This window comes from Protopterus annectens, chromosome 3.part0 (assembly GCF_019279795.1).
Source record: "Protopterus annectens isolate FY-2018-M chromosome 3.part0, PAN1.0, whole genome shotgun sequence".
Taxonomy (NCBI): Eukaryota; Metazoa; Chordata; order Ceratodontiformes; family Protopteridae; genus Protopterus; species Protopterus annectens.
The window spans coordinates 1,616,664,109-1,616,691,105 of record NC_056731.1 but is presented as its reverse complement, the minus strand read 5'-3'; the positions used below and the strand labels follow the sequence as shown (position 1 = coordinate 1,616,691,105).

Below are 26,997 nucleotides of genomic sequence, written 5' to 3'. Positions count from 1 at the left end.
TACTTCCACTCCAGAAGGCCTATCTGTTCAGCCGTACAGTGGCATTTGTTCCTTTTGTTGGCATCTTGTTCTCCTGACAGGCCATTCCTCTGGGCTTCAAGTTCTGAGGTCCGTGGGGGTAGACGTCACATTTATGGTCCCTGGTTTATGGCCCTACGTGTGATGTCCCATGCACCCACAGCAGCCAGGCAAAAACTTGTGTATAGGAGCCGACGTCAGATCGCTTGAGGCAGAAATCCCGCACCAATGAATACTGCAACGTGGAAGAGAAGGACATCTATGGTTATGGTAAGATTTTATATAACTATTCTTTCCAGCTGTAAAAACACACACTGAACTTTATCTTCTTGTAAAGCAGTTTACTGCACAAGTCTATATGGAGAGTGGGAGGTTCACACGTCTAGTTACAAAAAACTCATATTCAGGAGAAATAGAAATTTTTACTTCTGAACTAATGATAACTATAATAAAGAAGTACTTTCAGCTATTGTACTTTTTGTACTGAACAGAAGTTCACTACACCACATGCAGTGAAAAATAAGTATAGTACAAGATGTCAGACTGTGACAGTAAAGGCATACGAGTTAAATCCTGTGTAGGGCATGTATTTGAAAGGCTGTGTCTGTGTCCTCCATTAATGTTTCAGTATAAATGTTCTGGTATTAACAGAATGTTTTGCTGCAAAGCACACATAAGACTACGTTTATATTCAAGAGTTTCCTGTGCAGCACGCCTGTAAATTTAACCCCACAGCTTTGGCCATTTGAAAGCATATGGCATTGTAGCCATGGCATGTCACAGATGAAAAAAGTATTTTTGTCTTGTGAAATATAGAGTTTTTACTTCTGGTATAATGACATACTTGGCCAATTCTGTGTTTTGTACACTGAGCATAAGCTCAAAAAATAAGTTCAGACTAGGTCCTTTAGTTTTTTTTTGTTTGTTTTTTTAATACCTCAGACATACTTTTATCAACTGGAGGAGAAGTTGTGGACCATAATTAATAAAAAGTTGAAGGAATTTATTTAGGGAACTGGGCAAGAGTTAAGTTGACCAACTTGATTCTTCCCATAGAACAAGGTGGTTTAGGACTACCTGATTTGAACAGATATTTTAGAACTACACAGCATGGATGATGATGATGATGAAGATGAACTGGGAGGACTTTGAAAAGTAAACAGAGAGTAAAACGTTGAGATACAGGTCCTTGAAAAGAACCACCACCTTACAGCATATTATATTCATAATGTAGCAGAAAGTATCCTAAGAACTAAGCCAACACAGGAGTGGAGAAAGGGGATTTTACTAATAAGAATGACTGCAAGTAAGGGTATAGTAATACCCATTTTTAACCAGGTAGGCCCACTGGACACAGCCACTTTTCAGGAGTGGCATGGGAGCAATTTCTAATTGAGTGACTCGCTCAAGGTCTCCCAGTAGGTAGGTGAGAGATGGGGTAGTCAAACCTGTACCACATTAACTACAGTTCGCACCCTTAATCCCCTGTGCCAGCTGCCAGAGGGAAGTAGGCAAGATGGAGCAGGGATTTACTGAAAAAAGCTGGCAAAGGAACAAAGGTTTTTGGGAACAAATAACTAGAGCGAAAAGTAATAGAATGAGATGAGGCTAAACAGAAGTTTAGACTTCAGGTCAGAGCCTGCCCTTAACAACTAGGAATTGATAATTGGAGTATAGGCAAAGAGAAAAGGACAGGTGATTGTTAAGTGAAAGACTAGCTCTTGTAGTTGATTAGTGGAGTCTAGAACAAAATTTCCTGGTTAAAAAAAAAAAAAAAAAAAAAAAAAAAAAAACCTGAACTGAGGTGGGCTACCAGCCACAACTGTGAGTTGAGATACCAGACGACTAGAGGCTTCTGAACTTCCCAAAAACCATAAGTTGTCTTTTTTTCTTATTTATACCATTTACTGCACTTTTTATTGCATGCCGCCTTCTTTTATACTCTATTATATACTGTGGACTAAACTACACTTCTGCACTGCAATTGTCTTCCTTGCTGTGCCTGTTAAATCATATTTTATTGCTGTTTTCACTGTTTGCAAAGCCTTTTTTGCTATTTTCACAGTTTAAGTATTTGCTGGTAATTTTCACTGTTGTTCTGGTTTCCCTGCCAAGCATTGTTAAAATAACTGATTTTTTTACCTGTTTAAAACATTTGTTAGAGTCTCATTGATGATTTACTGCTGCTTTAAATGTTTTTTAATGTCTCACTGCTATTTTTTGCTGTATTTTCAATTCTCTAGTGTTATCCTCTGAAACTAGGGTAGCTAGTAGCTGTAGCATAGTCCAGATACAGGTTTGCTGCATCTGGGCCTGTTTGTAGTGGCTGTTTGTTCTAAGCACATTTTCCAGGCCATCTTGAATTGGAAGAGGCCTTTCTGCACTCTGTTGAGGGGAGTGTGCTGATTGGAACCTATCTAGTGTAGGTGGTTGGTCTAGGGCTTAGAGTAAGCATCCTCACTGGTCCTTTTGAACCTTTTTAAAGTTTTTTTTTTCAAGTTTTTGCTTCTAGTATTTAAGCTCTGCATACTGCTTGTTTGTGTGTCACATAACACCCCACAATTGTGTGCCATGGCCAGACAGATAAATTCAACGATTTTTCTCTCTGCTACAGCTGTAGCACATTAGTGTAGCCCTCATCCTTGGTAATTTCCTGGTCAAAGAATTACTGCTAGTAAGCTGTAGCCCATTAAACCACTAGCAAAAAAAAAAACAGGCAGAAGTATCCATCCACTGAGCTCCTCCTTAATCGATCCTGAAAAGCCCATCTTAGTGATAACAGTCCCCAATCTAACATTATGGACAGTTGGACTACCCTTGATGTCCTTCAAGGATGCATCTGCAGTCATAACAAATGGGTTGTCCTGCCTCAGGCAGCCCTCGGTCGGCCCGATTCCAAAGTCTGGGTCTGGCCTCGGCTGATGTCGCACTTCACCCGACGTCATAGCTCCTGGGGTATAAAGGCATCAGCCGACACCATTTTCCTCAGTCTTTCTTGCCGCGCGGTGCCCGAAGCAGAAGCTGTTCGCAAGTGCCGGTCGGTCACATCCAGAGATTTCAGCTACCAAAGACTTCTAAAAAGCTAAGTACCCTGTTGGGGACTCTTTCTTGCCTCAGCCGATGTCAGAAAAAGTAAATAATTGTTTAACTTGTAGGAAACAAATACCTCATAAGGATTTCCACTCTTACTGCCTTCCTTGCTTAGGCCCAGACCACGACGTATCAGCTTGTTTAGCCTGTGCCTCCTTCAACAGACGGACACTTAGACGTCGGTCGGAGTTTGCAGAAGAGTTTTTTGGTCCCGCTTTTGCATATAAAATGCCGTCGGAGACTCCGACTACACATTTAGCCAAAAAACGCAAGGAAAAGGACCGACACTTGCGGCCCGCGGTTTCGGCTGAAACCACGGTTAGGACTACCGCGAGTGTCTCGGTTTTGACTGAAACCGAGTCCTCGGTTCTTCCTCCGGCCGCAAGTAGGCCTCCGACGACCGAGGCCTCAGAGGCCCCGGCGGAGTCGGCTACAGAAATTCCTACCGAGGAAGCAGGCACACTAGAATTGTCCGACACCATTCCGTTGGACATTTCTACTCCTGCACGTGGGGCAGCTAGACCCCCTGCTTCTATGTCCATTAAGGCCTTCTCCAGGGCTAAAGCAGCTAAACTTTCCAAGGCCTTACCTACAAAAGCTCCACCTCACAGGCCTTCCTGAAGTTCTCAAATTCTCAACCTTTCTGAGGACCTTATTTCTTTGATCAGGGGATCCCAACCTCACCCAGACAGGGCCTCACAACTCCCTCCTGAAAAAAGGATTAGGACTGAACCCCCTGAACCTCTTTCCTTTGACTATTCCTCAGATGGATCAGATGTATCAGACCATCAGGAAGGCCCATACTCACCTTATGAGGATTCGGATGCAGAAGACTCCATTCCTTCTGCCTCCCCCCAAGAAGAATTTTCATTTGGGGAAACTCTACATTCAATGAGGGAACATTTCCAATGGCAGGGTCAGGACTTTTCTGATTCTAGGAAAAGGCTAAGGACTTTTTTACACTTACCACAGCATAGGCCTCTAGCCATACCACCTGTTCTTTCAGTTGTTGATGATGCATACAATGATGCCTGTTCAGCCCCTGATTCTCTTCCCCCGGCCCCTGCCAAACCTGACGGATATTACAGGGTCCCGGATTCTCATTTCCACTTGTACAAGGCCCATGCTGCAGATCCAGAAACCATTTCTCAGGGTCCCAAGGGTGTTGCAGCTGCCTCTGCCAAAAACCCCCTACCCTCTGAAAGAGAATCAAGAGCATTAGAGAGATGGGGTAAAAAAGTTTATACATCTGCTACTCTTTCTGCCAGGGCTTTAAACTGTCAATTTCACATAATACAGTACCAGGAATTTTTGTTAGATCAGCTAAATAAAAAGCTTTCCTCTCCTGAACCTTTAGACCGCAAGTCCCTTCAGGAGTTAGTACATAATTCTCAGCAGGTCAGTAATCATTTTTTAAAATGCGACTATGATGCACTGGAGGCTTCATTTAGATCAGCTATGACTGGAGCTGTGATTCGAAGGCATGCCTGGCTAAAAGAGCAATCCTTACTAGACCATGTAAAATCTAAACTCCTAGATGCTCCTATGGAGAAACAAAGTTTATTTGGCTCCCCTGCACAGGAGGTACTAAAGAAAGTGGAAGAAAAGGCAAAATCTGTGCAAACAGTCAAGGATTTTCTGCAGGTCCAACCTCCGAGGTTCAGCAGAAATTGGCCTTCAAAGAATTGGTCCTTTCCAGACACCACCAGAGCACAGAGAGACAGAAATAGATGCCCAAGAGGCAGAGGTCAATCAAGGGGTGCCTACAGGGGCCGTCAGTGGCAACCTGACAACCAGAGGAGTGCCTCCACATCTGCGACTGCAACCACTTCCACAGGACAGACACAATGACTTGGCTCTGATTCCGCCTACCAGGGAACAATTAGAAGCACCCTTGGGCGGAAAGTTAGCTTTATTTTCAAAAAACTGGCATTGCATCACAGGAGACAAATGGACTTTGCAAACAATAGACAAAGGCTACGGGTTTCACTTCCACACTTTACCAAAAAAGAGAGGAATGCCAAATCTTCCACCAAGCCAGAAGACAGAGGCTCTAAAACAGGTCATCAACTTACTAAGGATGAGAGCAATAGAAAAGGTACCATCTATGGAACAAGGCCAAGGATTTTACTCCAGACTATTCCTTGTACCAAGAAAAGAAACTCAATGGAGGCCTATTCTCGACTTGTCCGCACTGAACACATATCTCATTGTACCAAAATTCAAGATGCTGACCCTACAGCAACTTCTTCCCATGTTGGGCAAGGAGTCTTGGCTGGTGACTCTAGATCTCAAGGAGGCATACCTGCACGTCCCTATACGACCAGATTGCAGAAGACACCTCAGATTTCTTGCAGGATCAGAGCATTATCAATTCTCAGCATTGCCCTTTGGCTTATCTACTGCGCCCAGAGTATTCACGAAATGCCTGGCATCAGTAATTGCACATTGCAGTCTTCAGGGAATTCAAATCTACCCATACCTGGACGACTGCCTAATACAAGCGGGCAACAAAACAAAAATAATAAAGGATTTGGCCTATGTCATACAACTGCTACAAGCTTTGGGATATACAGTCAACATACAAAAGTCAAGACTAGTGCCATCTCAAAGGATAACATTTTTGGGTGCAGAACTGGACACAATAACTCAGATGTCTTTTCTCACAGAAGAAAAACAAAAACAACTTCCAGTCTACTTCACGGCATTGACAAGGCAAACTCAGCTTACTGCAAGGAAAGTCCTGCAGGCCCTGGGTTACATGGCATCCTGCATAATCTTGATACCACTTGCCAGACTACATATGAGGAAATTACAATGGTACCTAAGAAATGTATGGTCTCAACACAGACACAGTCTAGAAACCATGATACCAATCATTCCATGCCTGAAAAAGGGATTCCTGTGGTGGGCCCAGGCCTGCAAGACCAACAGTGGGTTGCCTTTCCACAAACCACAACCAAGGCAGACCATCACCACGGATGCCTCAGACCTAGGCTGGGGCGCACACATGGAAGACAAGTGTATCCAAGGCCTATGGTCCCAAGACCAGCTGAATCTACACATAAATCTAAAGGAGATGCTGGCAGTGAAGCATGCAGTAGAGGCATTCAAACCATTCCTTCAGCAAGGACCCCTGCTGATAAGGACGGACAATACCACAGTCATGTGGTACATCAACAAACAGGGAGGCACGCACTCCTACCCTTTATGCCGGATGGCAATGGAGCTGTGGAACCTAGGCCTGAATCTCAACTTTCAACTGCAGGCCAAATTTGTACCAGGAAAAGAGAATATACTAGCAGACAAATTAAGCTGAACTACCACGGATGCTCACGAATGGATGCTGCATCCAGATATCTTCAAAACCATAACAAAGACATGGGGAATGCCAGAAGTAGACCTGTTCGCCTCCCCACTCAACCACCAACTGAAGAAATTCTGCTCAAGAGAATACCACCCACAAGCCTGGAGGGTGGACTCCCTTTCTTTCAGCTGGAAGGCCCTGATAGTTTATGCCTTCCCACCTCTCCCATTGATGTACAAAGTTCTACTGAAGATCAGGGAGGAACAGCCAAAGGTAATTCTGATAGCTCCAGACTGGCCAAGGCAACATTGGTATCCGTTACTGAGAAGCATGTCTTGGACGAACCCATGGCCTCTACCTCTATGGCCTTTACTTCTAACACAGAACAACTACAAGACCCTGCATCCAAACTTGAAAATTCTGCAGCTAACCGCCTGGAAAATTGCATAAAACAAAACCAGCCTGCTTTATCTCAGAGAGTCAAGGACATTATCCTGGAGGCTCGCAGACCCTCCACAAGGAAAACATACTCAGCCAAATGGAAGAGATTCCTCATTTGGAGTGCATCAAAGGGAACAGATGTCACGATTGCAAACCTAGCACACATCCTAGAATACTTAGCAAAACTGTTCCACAATGGCCTGTCCTATTCTTCCATTAAGATTCATGCTTCAGCAATTTCAGCAGAGTACAACATGGATCCTCCTATCTTCTCTCAACCTCTCCTCAGACAATTTCTAAGAGGGATCAAAAATGTAAAACCTCCAAGGAAACCACCTCTGCCTGCATGGGATCTCAATTTTGTGCTGGAAAAATTAACACTTCCCCCTTTTGAACCAGCTGCATCAGCAAACTTACAGTTCTTATCTTGGAAAACTGCCTTCCTTCTGGCAATCACTTCTGCAAGAAGGGTATCAGAGTTACAGGCATTAATGGCAGTACAGCCTTTCCTTATCTTTCACCAGGATAGAGTGTCTCTGAGAACCAATCCTACTTTCATGCCAAAGGTGGTATCCAGGGTATCCTTGAACCAAGCTATTCATTTACCTACTTTCTTCCCTAACCCACAGAACAGGGGGGAAAAGCTACTACACACCTTAGATGTACATAGACAACTGCTACTACCTGGACAGAACTAAGACCAGCAGAAAAACTGACCAGCTTCTGGTAGCATATGCAACAGGAGTGCAAGGAAAAGCAATTTCCAAACAGACAATTTCAAAATGGATAGGAAATTGCATTTGATTCTGTTACTCTTTTCATGGAAAGACAACTCCTGAAAATATCAGGCCTCACTCCACAAGGGCTACAGCCACCACTACAGCTTTTCTACGAGGAGTGGCTACCAAAGACATTTTAGAAGCTGCTACTTGGAGCTCCGTGCGTACATTTGCCAAGCATTACAATCTTCCCTTATACTCCAGATCCCGAGCAGGTTTTGCAACTGCAGTTTTACAAGGGATCTTAACTACACCATCTTTATATTAGTGCCTCCTCCCCCAGTTTGGCTATGGTATTCTACCCATATGTTATGACTGCAGATGCATCCTTGAAGGACATAGTACAGTTTTGTACCTACCATAAATGTAGATGTCCGATAGGTATGCATCTGCAGTCAGGATTACCCACCCTCCTTCCCCTCTGTGGTATTCCTAGGGTGCTTACCCCTCTTTCAGCTAACTGGGGGAATCTATTATGGTGTATTTGTTTGTATGTATATATGTATATATTTTTTGTTTGCTACTGTTTGGAATTTTCAACATTTATCCAAATTTAGCCTTCCTAGAGGGCACCTGGCATCTGGGGCAAGAAACACTGAGGAAAATGGCGTCGGCTGATGCCTTTATACCCCAGGAGCTATGACGTCGGGTGAAGTGCGACATCAGCCGAGGCCAGACCCAGACATTGGAATCGGGCCGACCGAGGGCTGCCTGAGGCAGGACAACCCATATGTTATGACTGCAGATGCATACCTATCGGACATCTACATTTATGGTAGGTACAAAACTGTACTTTTTCCTGCCAACCTTGTTGACTTGGGTCTCTTGAGGTAGTGTAGCAATTGCCTCATGTACACTGACAACCCTCTACCCAATAACTCACTCTAGTATAGTGTGTGAGAGATGTAGATGCACCAAGAATCTTGAATCCATGCTCTGTCACACTCAAAACAGGAACACGGAAGAGGTTGTCAACCCACCCACCACTACACATGCACATAGTACCAGTACTTTTATACATAGTAGGGATCGAATGCAAAAATCAACATACGTGGAGATTCTCTCAAAAAATTTAACAAAACACCAGAGACTTCTGAAACGCAAAAATTACTGCAACTAACACAGATGTCCTTCTATTCCAATGTTGCAGTATTCATTAGTGGGTTTACCCTTCTTCCGATCAGCTTGTCCGGCCAGATTTCCAAAGCTTTTCCAGTCCCAGATGGTGCGTTGGACGTCTGACATGTTGCCAGGTACTTGGGCTGTAAATGTGACGTCTGCATGCACCGACCCTCAGAACTTTTCAGCCGCATGCCAGGTGTTCCTGCTACTCACAGACGCCTGATCAGTTTCGGATCAAGATAAGTACCTCATTGGGGATTATTTCCATCCATTTTTGTAGTACTATAGTCTGTTAATGTCCGGTAAGAGCAAGTGCAACTGTGGTCGCCAAATTCCCCATAAAGACACCCATGACCAGTGCCTCTCTTGTTTGGGCAGGGATCACGATTATAAAAACTGCGCCATTTGTAAGTCATTCTTCCCTAAGACCCTTCATTGCCATCTTCAGGCCGTAGACTTATACCTTGAAAACCAACGCCTTAGATCGCTCTCTGTATGGAAGCTGCCTCCGATGCCCCTTCCGAACCACCCAGGAAGAGGGCCAAGCCCACGCAGCCGTCTACTTCCACAGTGCCTAACTCTGCCGATTCTCAGCCTGTAGCCGTCGTCAGCTTGGCAGAAGAACTGACATCCACTACTTCAGATAAAGTGGGTACCTATCAGGAGGCCACACAATCCAGAGTGGACAACACGTCCGGGGAGGATATCTCAGTGCCTGATTCAGACACTGGGGGGAACCAGTAACTGAGATGTGCGTGTCAGACCAGGCCTCTGCTGTTCCTTCTGTGACTTCCAGACCTACTGCCAGCCAGACGCCGGCTAGGCCTACCAAGAAGAAACAAAAGAATAGGCATAGTCTGCCAACCCTGGCCAACCCTGGAAGCCTTGCCGATTGGCAGGCCTTCAGCCAGAGCCTCTACAATGCCTTCCTGGCCCTTAGGCCTACTGCATACCTTCCTTCGGCTGCTCCACCTCTTCTTAGCCCAAGGCCTCTCCTGCCAGAACACGTAGCCACCCTGCAGAGGAGGAAATGTTGGACTCCTCAGAGGATTCCTTGTCATACTCTTCACAGATTTCTTCCCCTCTGGAGTATGGATCCCCGGAAGAAGCCTCTGCAGAACCCGACTCCCCTGTGGAAGACCTTACATTCTGGGACACAGTCAACCTTATGAAAGAACATTTTAAATGGGAATGCTCAGACATGTCTGAGGCTCAAAAAAGATTCTATGACTTCATCCAGATGGAATCTCCTAACCCAGCTCCTATTCCACCTGTCCAGCCTGCCTTCTTGGATGCTTTTGCTGCATCATGCTTGGATCCAGATTCCCAGCCACCTACCTCTAGAAGGGCAGAAAGATTATGCAGGGTACCTGATGCAGATAAATTCCTATTCAAGTTCCCTCCAGCAGACCCAGCTACTATTTCTGTTGCTACTGATAGGGCAACCAAACTTCTCCATACTGTCACTGTCCTGCCTGCAGAAAAAGACAGCAAGGCCATGGAGAAGCGGGGAAAGAAGATTTACACTTCTGCTACCCTAGCTTTTAGGGCTATGAATTACCAGTCATACATGGTCAAATACTTCTTGGCTTTACTAGACAAAGCCTCTAAAGATCTCAATGATATCCCTGACTGTGCTGCAAAGGCATTCCCGTCTTCCTTGCTCGGATTCATCTCTCAAGTTAAGAAACACACACTCAGATGTGTTTATGATGCAGCTGAGGTCTCTGCCAGGTCAGCATCATTTGCTTCTGTGTTGAGGAGATACTCCTGGCTGCGTCTACAGCCCCTCCCAGATGACTTCAAGGCCAAACTCTTGGATGCACCCTTGGATCACGCTGCCCTTTTTCACACCAAGTTGGCTGACCTTTTTAAATCACTTCTTCAAAAAGGGAAAGAACTCCAAGACTTAAAGCATCTCCTTATCTCTCCAATCCCAGAGTAACTACCCAGCTAAGACAAGATTCATAAGAAGAACTTCTAGGCCCTCTCCCCCTTACAGATCTAGAAGACCCCACAGGAGACAATCTACTCAGCCTAGGACTCCTTGGACAACTGCCCAGAGACCTCCCTTTCCAGAAAGGGCAGGCAGTGTCTGACCGCCTGCCTCCCTTTCTTCCTCCACCTCCTCCCACCGTACCTCTATCTTCCCGTCGCTCTCACTGCCTTCCTGCATGGGCCCCTAGTGACATTCTACAAATGGATTTTGTCAATCCTGAAGGAGGGTTACTTCATGTCTTGGATCTCTCATCTTCCAAGACTACCTGTCTCTCTTCCACCCCTTCTCAAGGGTCCCTCCTACCCGAGGTCCTAAACAAGCTGTTACTCCAAGGCACCATAGAACTCGTACTCTCCTCGGCTTGAGGCAAAGGCTTCTACTTCAGAATCTTTCTGGTGCCCAGGAAGGAAGGACCATGGAGACTCATCCTAGATCTTTCCCATCTGAATCCCTTCTTGAAGGTCTCCTCCTTTAGGATGATTACATGTCCCATTCTCTTTCCCCTCCTCCTTCCTCAGGCCGTCATGGTGACCTTGGACATCAAGGAGGCCTACCTGCATATTCCCTTAAATTCATCCTCCAGGAAATTCCTCAGATTCAAAGCAGGCTCCTCTCATTTTCAATTCTGTGCCTTGCCTTTTGGATTCTCCACTGCACCAAGGGTATGTACAAAATGCCTAGCCACAGTCATTGCTTGTTACAGGACAAGGGGAATGCAAAGTTTCCCATACCAAGATGACCTTCTCATTCAAGTAGCACACAAAGGAGCTCCTGCTCCTGCTGCAGTCTTTAGGGTTCCTCATAAACTTCCCCAAATCCCAACTAAATCCTATACAAGACATTGTCTTCCTAGGATGCAGAATCAGGACAGACCTCAGGATGGCCTTCCTACCGGAGGAAAAAGTACTTTCCTTGAACCACCATCTACAGTCTGCCCTCCTCTTATCCATCCTGACTGCGAGGGAATTCCTCAGTCTCCTTCGGTACATGGCAGCCATTATTCCCATGCTACCCCTGGCAAGGCTACACATGAGGAAAATGCAATGCTATCTGTGCTTGTTATGGACCCAGCACTCGCACCCCCTCAAGTTCAGGATCCCACTTCTCCCCTGCCTCCACCAAGAACTGAAGTGGTGGCTGGCCCAGGTTGCCCAAAACCCGGGCCTCCCTTTGCAAATGCCCTCCCCTTCCCAAATTATGCACACAGAAGCGTCAGATCTGGGCCGGTGGGTGACTCTGGACACAATAATGGTGCAAGGTTTGTGGACAGACCAGTACAAACACTGGCACATCAACATCAAGGAAAGTTCAGCCATTCTTTTTGCCCTCCAGGTCTTCCAACTTTTCTTCAAACAGGGCACCCTGAAGATCTTTACAGACAACACCACAGTGATGTGGTACTTGAAGAAACAAGGAGGGACAAAGTCCTACCTCCTCTGCAGGCTTGCTCTACAGGTATGGGATCTGGCGATCTCCCAGATCATCTCCCTCCAGGCAGCCTACATCCCATCCCAACACAATTGTCAGGCAGATTCCTTAAGCAGAACCGCCTCAGACAGTTACGAATGGATGCTGTTGAGAAGTTTTCCTAGATCTGATCCACAGCTGGGGTATTCCACAGATAGACCTGTTCACCTCATCCACAAACTGGCAACTCCAGAGCTACTGCTCCAGAGCTCACAACCCGAAGGCACTGCAAACAGATGCCTTCTTAATGTTTTGGAAGGGGAGATTCCTGTACGCCTTCCCCCTCTTCCCTCTGATCCAGAGTCTCCTACTGACAATTCGGCAGGACTCACCAGAAATCTTGTTGGTGACTCCCTATTGGCCAAGGTGACCATTTTGTTACAGGACCTAAACTGAGGCACTTGAGGGCCGCCCTTGGAAGCCATGTCTGCAATCCCATTCTCCCACCCCTCATGGGAGTTGAGATAGGTCAGCCGTGTCATCTTGCACTGGAGCAGGCAGGTTGGCCTCCTGTCTTTCACCAGGCACTGTGGGGATGCCACTCTGTGAATAGCACCACGCAGGAGGCAAGAGGCCACATGCCAGGAGGCTTGAAGCGATGCACATTCGTCAGCCCCTGGCACTGTGGGGGTGAGAGACTGAGGTGTGCCGCAAAAAGTGCAGAGATGGGGGGACCCAGGGCCATCTCCCCGTTGAGTTTGAAAGCCCTAGGTGCAAGGCAGTGTGGAGAACTGGTGTCACGGAAGTCTGGATGAGTGACTGTCTGAGGCTTCATGGCCAAGCAGAGTTCCATGGGGCTGGGAAGATCCCCTGAGAGGCTCCAAGAGGACGCATGACACTGCATGATATGGCAGCAGTTAGGTGATATGTAACCCTGGAAAAGAGCTGTCTCTCCTGGGTAGAAGTGGAACCCCAGAGTAGGTCAATCCCGATGGAAGTCTGGAAGGGAGAGAGTGGTGGAAAGTGACTGGTACAGGACAAGCTCTCACCTGGGTTAGGGGGTATGGACCACGCTCCCTATAGGATGGAAGTCTGGAAGGGTGAGAGAGGCAGATAGTGACAGGGCTGGGCGAGATCCTGCTTGAGTGAGTTGGGTCAGGCAGAGTTTCCACAATGGAAGTCCTTAAGGGAGTGCTAGGGCAGAGAGCAGCGGGGCTTGGAGAACTCCTGCCTGAGTGAGCAGGGTCAGGCAGAGCCCCCCCATTTTGGAAGTCCTTAAGGGAGCAACTGGCGGACAATGGTGGTGCCTGGAGAGCTCCTGACTGGGTGAGTGGGGTCAGGCAGAGCAACCAATGTGGAAGTCCTTGAAGCACCAGGTTGTGGACGGCAGAGGAGCCTGGAGAGCTCCTGCCGGGGTGAATGCATCCAACTTCACCCCATAACCGACAGCATCCTTGAAAAATCTCAAAGTCCCCAGAGCTGCTCTGGATGGGAAGGCAGGAAGACTCTAAAGTCTTCATGAGAGTGGATATGTCCCCAGCGGCTGAGGGGAGTGCTGGAGGAGCGGACGGGATCAGAGGGAAGCTCCCCCGAGAAGGTCTGAGGGCATGAGCAATCTGGCACGATTTGGCAGCCTGCAGGAGACATGCAGGCGGTGGAGTCCTCTGACATGGGAAGCCGCAGATAGGGTAGGTCTCTTGGCCAGTTTGAAGGGGAGGGCTGCAGGGTTTGGCCCTGACATAAATCAGTACGGGAGCACCAGGAAGATGGAAGTAGGGCCTCCTGCCTGGGTGAGTGGGGTCAAGCAGAATCCCCCACGACAGAAGTCCTTGAGGGATTGACTGACTTATGATGGCAGGGCCTGGAAGGCATCTGACCTTACCCCATACCCAATGGCATGCCCAAAAAAATCGCAAAGTCCCCAGAGCTGCTTAGGATGGGAAAGTAGGGGGACTGGCCACCCTGGGAAGCCAAGTCACCATTCAGACTGAGTGGTCTCAACTGGGACATTTCTGTGTCCCAAAGACTACGTTTGGGATTCTGGGACAGAGATTTCCAAACTGGGATTGCCCTGGAAAAACTGGGACCATTGGTCACCTTGGCCAAGGCAGCACTGGTTCCCCCTACTTCTTCATCTCTCCAAGGGCAATCATCACAAGTTTACCCCCCTCAGTGGATCTACTCACACAGCACAAGGTGAGACAGATTCACCCACAGTGGAGATCCCTGCACCTCTCCCTGTGGCTGATACTATTCTAATTCCCTTCAGACACCTGTACAACGAGGACATGCTCTCAGTCCTGCAGGAGGCCAGGAAACCCAACAGAAGGAAATCTTCTCTCCCGAAATGGAGAAGGTTTTCTATCTTGTGTCACAAAAGACAGATGGAGTCGCTGGACTGCGACCTGCCTCTGGTTCTGTCCTACCCGTGTGAACTCCTGAAGACAGGCTTGTCTTACTCTTCTTAAAATCACACCTATCTACCATTTCTGCCTGTTTGCCTATGGAACCTCTGCTAGCTTCCAGACTTCCAGCCATGCTATTCCTAAAGTGTGTTTTACACTTAAGACCCCCCCCCCCCCAGAAAACCGACCCCTCCTTCCTGGGACCTTAACTATGTCCTAGAAAAACTTACTCTGCCACCCTTCGAACCAGCTGGCAAGGCTGACTTGTAATTTTGCACTTGGGAGACACTACTACTACTAGTAGCTCTGACTTCAGCTAGGAGGGTCTCGGAGCTCCAAGGGCATATGGCTACTCCACCCTTCCTAGTTTTCCATATGGACAAGGTCACCCTAAGGATTAATCCCTCCTTCACCCCCAAAGTGGTACATGACCTTTCCCTGGGTCAGGTTATTCACCTACTCACCTTCTTTCCTAACCCTCAGGGAGACAGTGAGAGGGTCATACACTCCCTGGATGCCCACAAGCAACCGTAATTCTATTTGCATAAGACCAAGACTTTACACAAATCAGACTAGCTGTTTGTTTCCTTCCACCTCAGGGCTCTGGGGAAAGCTGTGGAAAAATAAACCATTTCTCACTGGATTGCTAGAGCCATTTCCTTTTGCTACACACACCATGGGAAGACACTGTCAGGCAACGTCAGAGCCCATTCCACAAGAGCCATGGCTTCCTCTGGAACCTTTTTCAAAGGCCTAGGCACCAACTCCAGTATGGAAGCAGCTACCCGGTCCTCTGTACACACCTTCACCAGACACTATAAATTGAACCACATCTCCAGGGCCAGGGCAGGATTTGCCAGTGCTATCCTGCATGGATTCCTGGAATCCTCATCTAGACCACCTCCCAGCCAGCAGTGAGCTTTTGTATTCACCCACTAGCGAATACTGCAACATTGGAACAGAAGGACATAGCAAAGTTATGTAAAATCTTACCATAACCATAGATGTCCATCTCTTCCATATTGCAGTACTCCTTCCCTCCCAACATCCCCATCTTATCCTTGCAGTTGCTCTCCTCGACTTCTGTACAGGCTAGGCCATTAGTACTGACTCCGTCTGGGGCTTCCTTGGTTCTGAGGGCTGGTGCGTGCAGACGTCACATTTATGGCCCACTTACCTGCCAACACGTCAGATGTCCAATGCATTATCTGGGACTGGAAAAGCTTTGGAAACCTGGCCGGACAAGCTGATCGGAAGAAGGATAAACCCATTAGTGAATACTGCAACATGGAAGAGAAGGACATCTGTGGTAAGATTTTACACAACTTTCCTTTCCCACAGCACACATGACACACGGTAACACCAGTGTTTCACCTACCAAGCCCGTAAGGCATAACACTTAAAAAAAAAAAAAAAAAAAAATTTCTTGTTATTGGTGACTCAATAGTGAGATGCACAGTTTTCTCACTTACCAGGTTGGACAAGGAGAAAGTCATGGTCAGCTGCCTGTCTGGTGCTAAGATTAGTCATATCATGCATGCACTCAGGTCTGTCACCAACAACAAGTACCATTATGATTCTGTCATGGTTCATGTTGGAGTGAACGACCTGAGATGTATCTATCTGGACTGTATGAAGAGAGACGTGATTGAGCTGTCTGAGTATGTGTCTCAGGCAGGTATGTCCCTAGCCTTGAGCAGCATACTGCCATCACCTAAAATGATGCCACAGTATGAGCAAAAAAATTTGGTTTCAGTAATTGGCATAGTTTTTGGTGTCAGTCAAAAGGGAACCATTTCCGGTCGGCCTGGGAAGCCATGGTCAACAAACCTTGCTGCTTTACCAGAGACAGTTTGCACCTGGCACCTCTAGGCTTTTGGCTGTTGGCAAAGGCTGTTACCTCCCCCATAGTGCCTTTTATAGGCAAGGTCTCAAAAACAATCTTCCCGACGTGAAATTTCCCAGTCATAAAAAAACATAAGGGTCATGCTGTTAAATGCTAGGAGCTTAAACCAAAAACTGCACATCCTGGAAGCATTTCTGTCACTGAAAGATGTAGATGTCTGTGCCATCACAGAAACCTAGTTCAAGGCCTCAGAGAGTACCCCGGTCTTGCAAGGCTACAATGCCTTCCACACCTTCAGACCGCAAAATGAACATGTGGGAACCAAAGGAGGCAGTGCTTCTGTCTGTATTAGAGGTAAATTCACCTCCTGTCTAGTTAGACTGGACAGTTCCATGGAGTTACTCCAAGTTCAAGCCACAGTGGATAAGACCCCCATTCAAGTCATAACCAGTTATGGATCCCCTCCATGGGTCATGACATGCATGACTCCTACATAACCAAACTGGAGGCAATCCAGATATTGTTGAACACTGTGGTTATGGTAGAATTTCAATTATCCCAACATCAGCTGGGAAACCTACACTAGCACAAAAGTTCCTTCACTTTAACTCAAATGGCTTGGAACAAATTGTTCACACCCCAACAAGAAGAACAAACATACTAGGTCTGGTCCTCACTAACATGTCAAGCAATTGCACTGCTGCAACAATCTGACCACAAATCAGTCACCTTCGAACTGGCAGTAACACCAGAACTCACAAAGGGCGAAATCTGACTAAAAAACTTCACCAAGGCAAACTCTACCCTCCTAAGTGAAGGTATAAATGCATTCCAAGCCCCCAGCTGGAAGTGGTAACTACACCTAAGTTAACACTAAAGCCCTATGCAGTTACTTGCATAAGTGTATCGACTCAGCTGTACCAGCAAGAATCAAAGTCAGAGCCCCAAGTAAAAAGAAGCTGCCATGTTGCACATTCAACATCAACAAACTTTACAATAAACACAAAACGTTGTTGTCCAAGAAAACAAAGGTGAGGCCCCAGCAATGGAAAATCACCCTTCTCAGCCTCAACAGGCAAATAAGATAACTTGTCAAATCCTTTAAGGGCTTCTTTGAGAAAAACATAGCAAGCACAGTCAAGAATAACCATAAGACCTTTTACAGATGCGTACATAGTCTAAAAGGTAGGACTCAACCATGTACAGAACTAGTGACCAACAGTATCACACACACTGACCCCACATAGATAGCAAACCTGCTAGCAGATAATTTGGTGAAAATTTCACTCCCTTATCCCCTCCAAACTTATCACAAGCCTTCCCACAAACTTCCCCCACCCTACATATCTGAAGAGCAGGTCATCAAAGCCTTGTCCAAGGCAAAAAACACATCCTCTATGGGACCAGACAGCATCCCAGGCTGTCTTCTAAATGGGCTAAAACATAAACTAGCATCATAATTACGTACCATTTTCAATCACAGCCTAACCACAAGCTTGTTCCTGTGGAATGGAGAACAGCAACAGTTATTCACCTCCACAAAGGTGGCCTGGCAACAGACCCAGTGAATTACAGACCCATAACGCCTGGCCAGCCTCATCTGTAAGGTCATGGAATGTATCATTATGGACCTCCTAAATAAAGACATAGGTGACCTCCAAACCCTGAATCCTACCCAATTTGGGTTCATCAAGGGCAGATTCTGCCTGTTAAATCTAGTGGGTTTCTTCAAAAAATGTGACCGGGGCTATTGACAAGGGCAAATCTGTGCACATAGCATACCTCGACTTGGGAAATGCTTTTAACACAATCTCCCACTCGGGCTTTACTGATAAACTTAGCAAACTGAATGTAAACCCCTTTGTTGTAAGATGTGTTGCCAACTGGCTCACAAACCAGACACACACTATCAAAGTGGGTGTCTCCACATCAAACAAAGGCCTTCTACTATATGGTGTATACTTCAGAAGTTTAGGTCAAAACTAAGGAGTTGTGGCTGACCAAGTTTGCACACGACTGCAAACTGGGTGCAATTATCGAATCCCCAAATTATGCAAGTATAGTTCAGGAAGATCTTGCGCAAACCAACAACAGGTGTCTTAGTCATGGTCTCAAACTGAATGCAAAGAAATGCATCATCATTCCCTTCAACACAGTGTCCCTTCACACTATCAAGTTAACAACAATACCCTAAGTAAACATGAAGTGGTAAGGGACCTGGGATCACAAGTTGACTGTGACCTTAACTTCGACCATCATGTGTCTACTGTAATAAGGAAGGCTTTCTATGTAGCACACTTGATTAGTAAAGGCAACGCCTTGAGAGCAAAAGAGGTTATAACCCCTCTATACTCAGCACTAATCCAGCCTTTGAGTAGAACACCCCGTTCAGCATGTACTGTACAAAGAACCTGTGGTGATTAGAGATGCCTCAGAGGTTTCTAACAAAGAAGATCAAGGGACTCCAGCATGTGCCTTACACAGACCAACTAAAACTCCCTGTCACTATACTCTGTATCATACAGTCTTCTTAGGGGGAGACTTATGCCTGGCTTACAGAGCAATCTTATACCCAAACCTAATGAACTTGCTACACATCCGTAAATCAAATGTGACTAGGGCTACCCATTCCAAGAACCTAAATATGGCCTGCGACTTAAATAGGACATGCTGAAGGGACAGATTTATCTCCCAGCAACTGCTGCATTGTTGGAATAGTCTACCAGTTCATGTGAAACAGAGCACCTATATGACACTGTTCAAGAGGAACCTGCACGAGTGGATGGGGCACCATAAATTCTTACAGGGAATAGTGCCCAGGACCTTCCTGGAAATGGGCAGTCATGACTAAATTCAGACTTGGGTATTGACTAGCATTTCTGCGGTATTATATTGGGATGAAATGGCTAGGCTAGAATTGACCTCTGGGTCGACAGCCTAGTAATCTCATGATACTATGATTAATGAGAAACTGAGGTAATAATTGGGCTAGTACAGTTAACTGTAAAAGCCAAATTCTCTATTTCACAGCACGTACAGTGGATATAAAAAGTTTGCACACCCCTGTTAAAATGCCAGGTTTTGTGATATAAAAAAATGAGACCATAATAAATTATTTCAAAATTTTTCCCACCTTTAATGTGACCTGTAACCTGTACAATTCAATTGAAAAACAAATCCGTTAGAGGAAAAAATATAAAAAAAATAAAAAACATACAATACGCTGGTTACATAAGTGTGCACACCCTTAAATTAATACTTTGTTGAAGCACCTTTTGATTTAATTACAGCATTCAGTCTTCTTGGGTGCACACCTGTTATCAATTAAAGAGACTCTGATTAACCCCAAATAAAGTTCAGCTGTCCTAGTAGGATTTTCCTGACATTTAGTCAGTTGCCTGCTACAGCAAAAGCCATGGTTTGCAGAGAGCTTACAAAGCATTAAAGAGATTTCATTGTTGAAAGGTGTCAGTCAGGAGAAGGGTACAAAAAAATTTCCACAACATTGGATATACCATGGAACACCAAAGTGTGAAGACGGTCATCAAAAAGTGGAGAAAACATGGGACAATAATGATGTTGCAAAGAACTGGATGCCCATCCAAAATTGATGAAAAGACAAGATGAAAACTGGTAAGGGAGGCTGCCAAGAGACATATAGCAACACTGAAGGAGCTGCAGGAATTTCTGACAAGTACTAGTTGTGTACTACATGTGACAACAATCTCCTGTATTCTCCATATGTCTGGGCTGTGGGGTAGGGTTGCAAGACGGAAGACTTTTCTTACACAGAAAAACGTCCAGGCCCAGCAGAATTTGCAAAACAATACATCGTTTCCCAAAAGCATGTGGGAAAATGTGTTATGGTCTGATGAGACCAAAGTTGAATTTTATGGCCACAATTCCAAAAGGTATGTTTGGCGCAAAAACACTTTGCATCACCAGAAGAACACCATCCCCACGATGAAGCATGTTGATGGCAGTATCATCCTTTGGGGTTGCTTTTCTTCAGCTGGAACTGGGGCTTTAGTCAAGGTGGAGGGAATTATGAACAATTCCAAATACCAGTCACTTTTGGCCCAAAACAGTCAGGCATCTGCTAGAAAACTGAAGATGAAGAGGAATTTCACCTTTCATCACGGCAATGACTCCAAGCATACGTCCAAATAAACAAAAGAATGGCTTTACCAGACGAAAATTAAAGTTTTGGAATGGCCCAGCCAGAGCCCAGTCCTGAATAGAAAATCTGTGGGGTGACATGAAGAGGGGATGTGCATAAGAGATGCCCTCCCAATCTGACAGATTTGGAAGCTTTTACAAGGAAGAGTGGGCAAATATTACCAAGTCAAGATGTGCCATGCTGGTAGATTCCTACCCAAGACTGAATGTTGTAATTAAATCAAAAGGTGCTTCAACAAAGTATTAGTTTAAGTGTGTGCACACTTATGCAACCAGCTTATTGTACGTTTTTTATTTTTTATATTTTTCCCCCAACAGATTTCTTTGTTTTTCATTTGAATTGTACAGGTTATAGGTCACATTAAAGGTGGGAAAAGTTTTGAAATGATTTATTGTGGTCTCATTTTTTTATATCACAAAAGCCTGGCATTTTAACAGGGGGTGTGTAAACTTTTTATATCCACTGTATGTGAGATTTTTTTTTCTATTCTAAAACCAGTTTCATAACAATTTTAGAATTAGAAAAAAGCTTGAATCCCACACCAGTGGATGAATTACTGAAATATGGTGCAGCCTGCAGGCAAGGTGTTAAATCACATTGAGTAGTGCTAGAAAAATTTGTACCAGGGAAGGTATGAATTTGTGTAGTTTTATTAACCATTAAAGAATTTCATTTTGAAATATCCCCCGTTAACATAAATACTCAAATCTTTGTTTGGAAAGTTACTACTTTGTTTCACAGTCTGCATGTCTTTCACAAAGGAGCACAGCATTAAATATTTAGAGGAGTTAAATGTTGCAGTTTTTACCTTAGAACACACCGGTTCATTTAGCAATATGCTGAAGTGTATCTTTTTTTAATTTAAGTAGTGTATTTAGTAAAACATTTAAATTGTTAATTTTATAGCAAGAAAGCAGAAAACGCCATGGCTCAAATCGAAGTGTAGTTGATATGGAGTTGGATGACACAGATGATGGAGATGATAATGCACCACTTTTCTACCAGCCTGGAAAAAGGGGATTTTATTCACCAAGGCCAGGAAAAAATACAGAGGCAAGACTTAACTGCTTTAAGAACATTGGCAGGTGAGGTGCTATATTGTTAATGACGTAGTCTGAAAGCCCTACTGTTTTTCCAGCATAGGATCTGGAGACTCATTTGCAGTGTCTTAAACAGGTTTCCAGTAATGTGTTAAATATCACTGGCCTGATGTCTTTGGAGACCTGCCTCACACTAGGACGACAAGTTAAGAAGTTATTCAGTGTGTGTAATAAAAGATTTAACATAGTAAGTCGTTTCTTAGTCTGTCCGGTAAGTAATATTAAGGTAGTCCCCAGACGAACAGTGGAGAAATAAAGCCTCAGTATGTACTCTCTTTAATCATTAAAACTGTCTACTCATGCGTATTTGTTTTTTGACTGTTTGTGTCCAGCATGAACATAGACTTGGAGAATGTGATTAATTGTACAGAAGATGATTCAGGTGTAGTTAATTCAAAAGACGACTTTCTGTCCTCAAGTGTGCGCACACAGGTTATAACAGTCCTTTGGATGCAATTAGTTGAGCACTGTCACATATTATGAGACGACTGTCTGTGTAGAGATCAGTGTGTTTCCTATTCTCTTTTTTAGCGCAGTCACTGATGTCCTTCAAGGATGCATCTGCAGTCCTAACAGATGCGTTGTCCTGGCCTCAGGCAGCCCTTCGGTCGGCCGGATTCCAAAGTCTGGGTCTGGCCTCGGCTGATGTCGCACTTCACCCGACGTCATAGCTGCAGTTCAGCGGGTATAAAGGCATCAGCCGATGCCATTTTCCCCAGTCTTTCTTGCCGCGTGGCGCCCGAAGCAGAAGCGGTTCGCAAGTGCGTCGGTCAGAACCAGAGATTGCTACTACCGAAGACTTCTAAAAAGCTAAGTACCCCATTGGGGACTCTTTCTTGCCTCAGCCGATGTCAGAAAAAGTGAATAACTGTTTAACTTGTGGGAAACAAATACCTCATAAAGATTTTCACTCTTACTGCCTTCCTTGTTTAGGCCCAGACCACGACGTAGCAGCTTGTCTAGCCTGTGCTTCCTTCAACCGACGGACACTTAGACGTCGGTCGGAGTTTGCAGAGGAGTTTTTCGGCTCCGCTTTTGCTTATATCATGCCGTCGGAGACTCTGACTTCACATTTAGCTAAAAAGCGTAAGGAAAAGGACCGACACTCGCGGTCCGCGGTTTCGGCCGAAACCACGGTTAAGCCAACCGCGAGTGTCTCGGTTTCGGCTGAAACCGAGTCCGCGGTTCTTCCTTCGGCCGAAAGCATGCCTCCTACTACCCGAGGCCTCTTCCAGCATGGCTGAATCTGCTACCGAAAACCCACCTGCTCTCACAGTTTCTCAGGATTTATCAGATACTATCCCCTTAGATGTATCTACTCCTGCACGTGGAGCTGCTAGGCCCCCTGCATCCATGTCAATTAAGGCTTTTGCCAGGGCTAAAGCAGCTAAATCTTCAAAGGCCGTGCCTGCTAAAACCCCCTCACAGGCCTAGCTCTAATACTCAAATGCTTAGTCTAGCAGAGGATCTCATTTCTTTGATCAAGGGAACCCATTCTCACCCTGACAGGGCCTCTCACCCACCTCCAGATAAGAGACCTCTAGAGCAGAGCCCCATGATCCAGTTTCTTCAGATTACTCCTCTGATGAATCAGAAAATACCAATCCTCCAGAAGGCCCTTATTCTCCATATGAGGACTCTGATGCAGAGGATTCCATACCTTCTGCCTCTCCTCCTGAGGAATTTTCTTTCGGGGAAACCTTGCATGCTATGAGGGAACAATTTCAATGGCAGGGTCAGGATTTTTCAGACTGTAGGAAAAGGCTTGGGACCTTTTTACATTTACCACAGCATAGGCCTTTAGCTATTCCTCCAGTACTTACAGTTGTGGATGATGCATTTAATGATGCTTGTACTTCCCCTGACTCTCTGCCTCCTGCCCCTGCTAAGCCCGACAGATTCTACAGGGTTCCGGACACACATTATCATTTGTATAAGGCTCCTATTGCAGATCCTGAAACTATTTCACAGGGCCCCAAACCTGTAGCAGCTGCCTCTGCCAAAAACCCCCTCCCCTCTGAAAGAGAATCTAGGGCATTGGAGAGATGGGGTAAAAAGGTTTATACTTCTGCTACTCTTTCGGCTAGGGCCTTAAACTGTCAATTCCACATGATTCAGTATCAGGAATTTCTGTTAGATCAGCTCACTAAAAAACTGTCCTCGCCTGAGCCTTTAGACCGTAAGTCCCTTCAGGATTTGGTGCATAACACTCAGCAGGTCAGTAATCATTCCTTAAAATGCGGCTATGATGCACTGGAGGCTTCCTTTAGATCAGCTCTGACTGGTACAGTGATCAGAAGGCATGCATGGTTAAAAGAGCAATCCTTACCAGACCATGTAAAGTCAAAGCTTCTAGATGCTCCCATGGAAAAGCACAGATGTCCTTCAAGGATGCATCTGCAGTCATTACAAATGGGTTGTCCTGTCGTCAGGCAGCCCTTCGGTCGGCCGGATTCCAAAGTCTGGGTCCGGCTTCGGCTGGTGTCGCACTTCACCCGACGTCATTGTGGCAGTTTTCGGGTATAAAGGCATCAGCCGACGCCATTTTCCTCAGTCTTTCTTGCCGCGTGGCGCCCGAAGCAGAAGCTGTTCGCAAGTGCCGGTCGGTCAGATCCAGAGATTACTTCTACCGAATACTACTTCGAAGACTTCTATAAAGCTAAGTACCCCGTTGGGGACTCTTTCTTGCCTCAGCCGATGTCAGAGAAAGTTAATAACTGTTTATCTTGTGGGAAACAAATACCTCATAAAGATTTCCACTCCTATTGTATACATTGTTTAGGCCCAGACCACGACGTAGCAGCTTGTCTAGCCTGTGCTTCTTTTAACCGGCGGACACTCAGACGTCGCTCGGATTTTGCTGAACAGATTTTCGGTTCCGATTTTGCCTACATTATGCCGTCGGATCCTCCGACTACGCAAATAACTAAAAAACGCAAAGAAAAGGACCGACACTCGCGGTCCGCGGTTTCGGCTGAAACCATGGCCAAGCAATCCGCGAGTGTCTCGGTTTCGGCCGAAACTGAGCAAGCGGTTCTTTCTTCAACCGACAACTTGCCTTCTACCGAGGCCTCTTCCATTCTGGTAGAAACGGCTTCTGAAATCCAGCCTTCTGTTGCGATTTCACAGGATTTATCAGACACCATTCCACTAGATATTTCTACTCCTGCACGTGGAGCTGCTAGGCCACCTCCAGCTATGTCTATTAAGGCCTTTGCCAGGGCTAAAGCAGCCAAAACTTCCAAGCCAGTGCCTGCCAAGCCCCCCCCCCCCTCACAGGCCTAGCACCAGCTCCCATATGCTTTCTTTGGCACAGGATCTCATCACTTTAATCCGTGGATCCCAGCCTCATCCAGACAGGGCCTCTCTCCCTCCTCCAGAAAAGAGGCTTAGAGCAGAGCCCCCTGAGCCAGTAGCCACAGATGATTCTTCTGATGATTCAGAACATTCTGATCCTCCTGAGGCTTCTTATTCTCCTTACGAAGATTCCGATGCTGAGGAGTCCATCCCTTCAGCCTCTCCTCCTGAGGAATTTTCCTTTGGGGAAACCTTGCATGCTATGAGGGAACAATTCCAGTGGCAGGGCCAAGATGTCTCAGACTCAAGAAAAAGGCTTAGGACCTTTCTACACTTACCACAGCATAGGCCTTTAGCTATTCCTCCAGTTCTATCTGTTGTTGATGATGCATTTAATGATGCTTGCACTTCTCCTGATACTTTACCTCCGGCTCCTGCTAAACCAGATAGGTACTACAGGGTCCCGGACACTCATCACCACTTATATAAGGCCCCTTTTGCAGATCCAGAGACTATCTCCCAGGGCCCTAAAGCTGTAGCAGCTACTTCTTCTAAAAACCCCCTCCCCTCTGAAAGGGATTCCAGGTCCTTAGAGAGATGGGGTAAAAAAGTTTACACCTCTGCTACTTTGTCAGCTAGAGCTTTGAATTGCCAATTCCATATGATTCAATATCAAGAGTTTATGCTTGACCAGTTGACTAAAAAGCTGTCCTCTGAAGAATCTTTAGATAAAAAGTATGTTCAAGAAATGATGTTAAGTTGTCAATCTCGCCTTCATTCTTGCTTGATGGGTTCGGAGCCGATCCTCGGCTCCGACTCGGCACTTGCTTTAGCTCGAGAACTCCTTTTACCAGCTCGAGGCAGCCCCATATCCCATGATGCAAGGCAGTAAGTACCCAGATCTCGTTTGCCGCTTCGCTTGGGAGGTCTTCTCTTTACCAGCTCCTGGTAAGTAGTTCACTTTTGTGATATTTCAAGCCCCTTTTAGTTTAAAACTAATTTTTTGATAGTTTAAATTTATTTCTACCCTTTTTCTGACAGAAATCCCTGTCTCTTTTAATTTTTTGGTTAGTCAATTTTTCCCTATCCCATCCCCCCCCCTGTTAGGGTGTGTGTGTTGGTGTTTTTTATAAAATACCTCTTGGTATTTTGTTTAATTTAATTTTGACTGGTGTGTCTGTGTGTGTTGTGTTTCGGCACCATGTCAAAGGAGAGGGTTTCAGGTTTTAAGAAGTGTGACTCGTGCTGTCAGAAGATGTCTCTGACAGACGGTCACACTTCTTGCCTGTATTGTTTGGGCCCTCTTCACCTGCAGGACTCCTGTGCTATTTGTCACTCCTTCAGCCAGAGAGTCCTACAGGAGAGACGTAACAAGTTGATTCTCAGGGGTCTTCTTAAGCCGGAGGGCTCTCCGGCTAAGTCGGCTCCACAAAATCAACTAAAACTGCCAAGGCCCAGGCTTCTGTTTCTAAGCCTGCGGCCTCGGCTCCGACTTCGTATTGAGTCGAGATCGCTCGGCTGGAGCCGATTCTGATCCACAGCTTCGGCCGATGGCTATCGGTGCGAATCTGTTTTGACCGCCGATGTCGGCTCGATCGGCTCCGACACCCATGTGGCACAGGCATCGGTGTCGGCTTCGATCGGCTCCGCCCCCCTTACTTTTGTTGCTGTATCGGCTCCGGCGGGGGCCGATACATCGAGACGTTCTGTCGGCTCCGAAGTCGGTGCCGACAGGATCTAGTATCGGCTCCGATGGCCCATTCCAGGAAGAGGTCGAGGTCTCCTTCCTTGGAGCCGATACTTTCGGCTCGGCCGCCTCTTCTATCGGAACGGAGCCATCGGAGCCGTTCTTCAAGGTCATCCAGGTTGTCAGATCATGACCTAGAGAGAGTGGTCAGTAGATTACTCAAGTCACAGGTACTGGCCCAAATGCTACACAGTCCGTCTCAGCAGACGACTGTTGGTCCACACCCCGTTACAGTTCCTCCTTCAACTCTACCCCAGAG

At 46.0% G+C, this 26,997-nt stretch overlaps 1 protein-coding gene across 1 annotated transcript in view; it reads left to right on the top strand.

Annotated features, from left to right (window-relative positions):
* The window catches only part of UBR5 (ubiquitin protein ligase E3 component n-recognin 5), a 3,965,620-nt gene that overhangs the window by 3,586,060 nt on the left and 352,563 nt on the right, over positions 1-26,997 (top strand). The window contains exon 55 of the mRNA XM_044065648.1: positions 21,501-21,679. Coding sequence (XP_043921583.1) covers positions 21,501-21,679 — 179 coding nt within the window. The remainder of the gene's footprint in view (positions 1-21,500; positions 21,680-26,997) is intronic.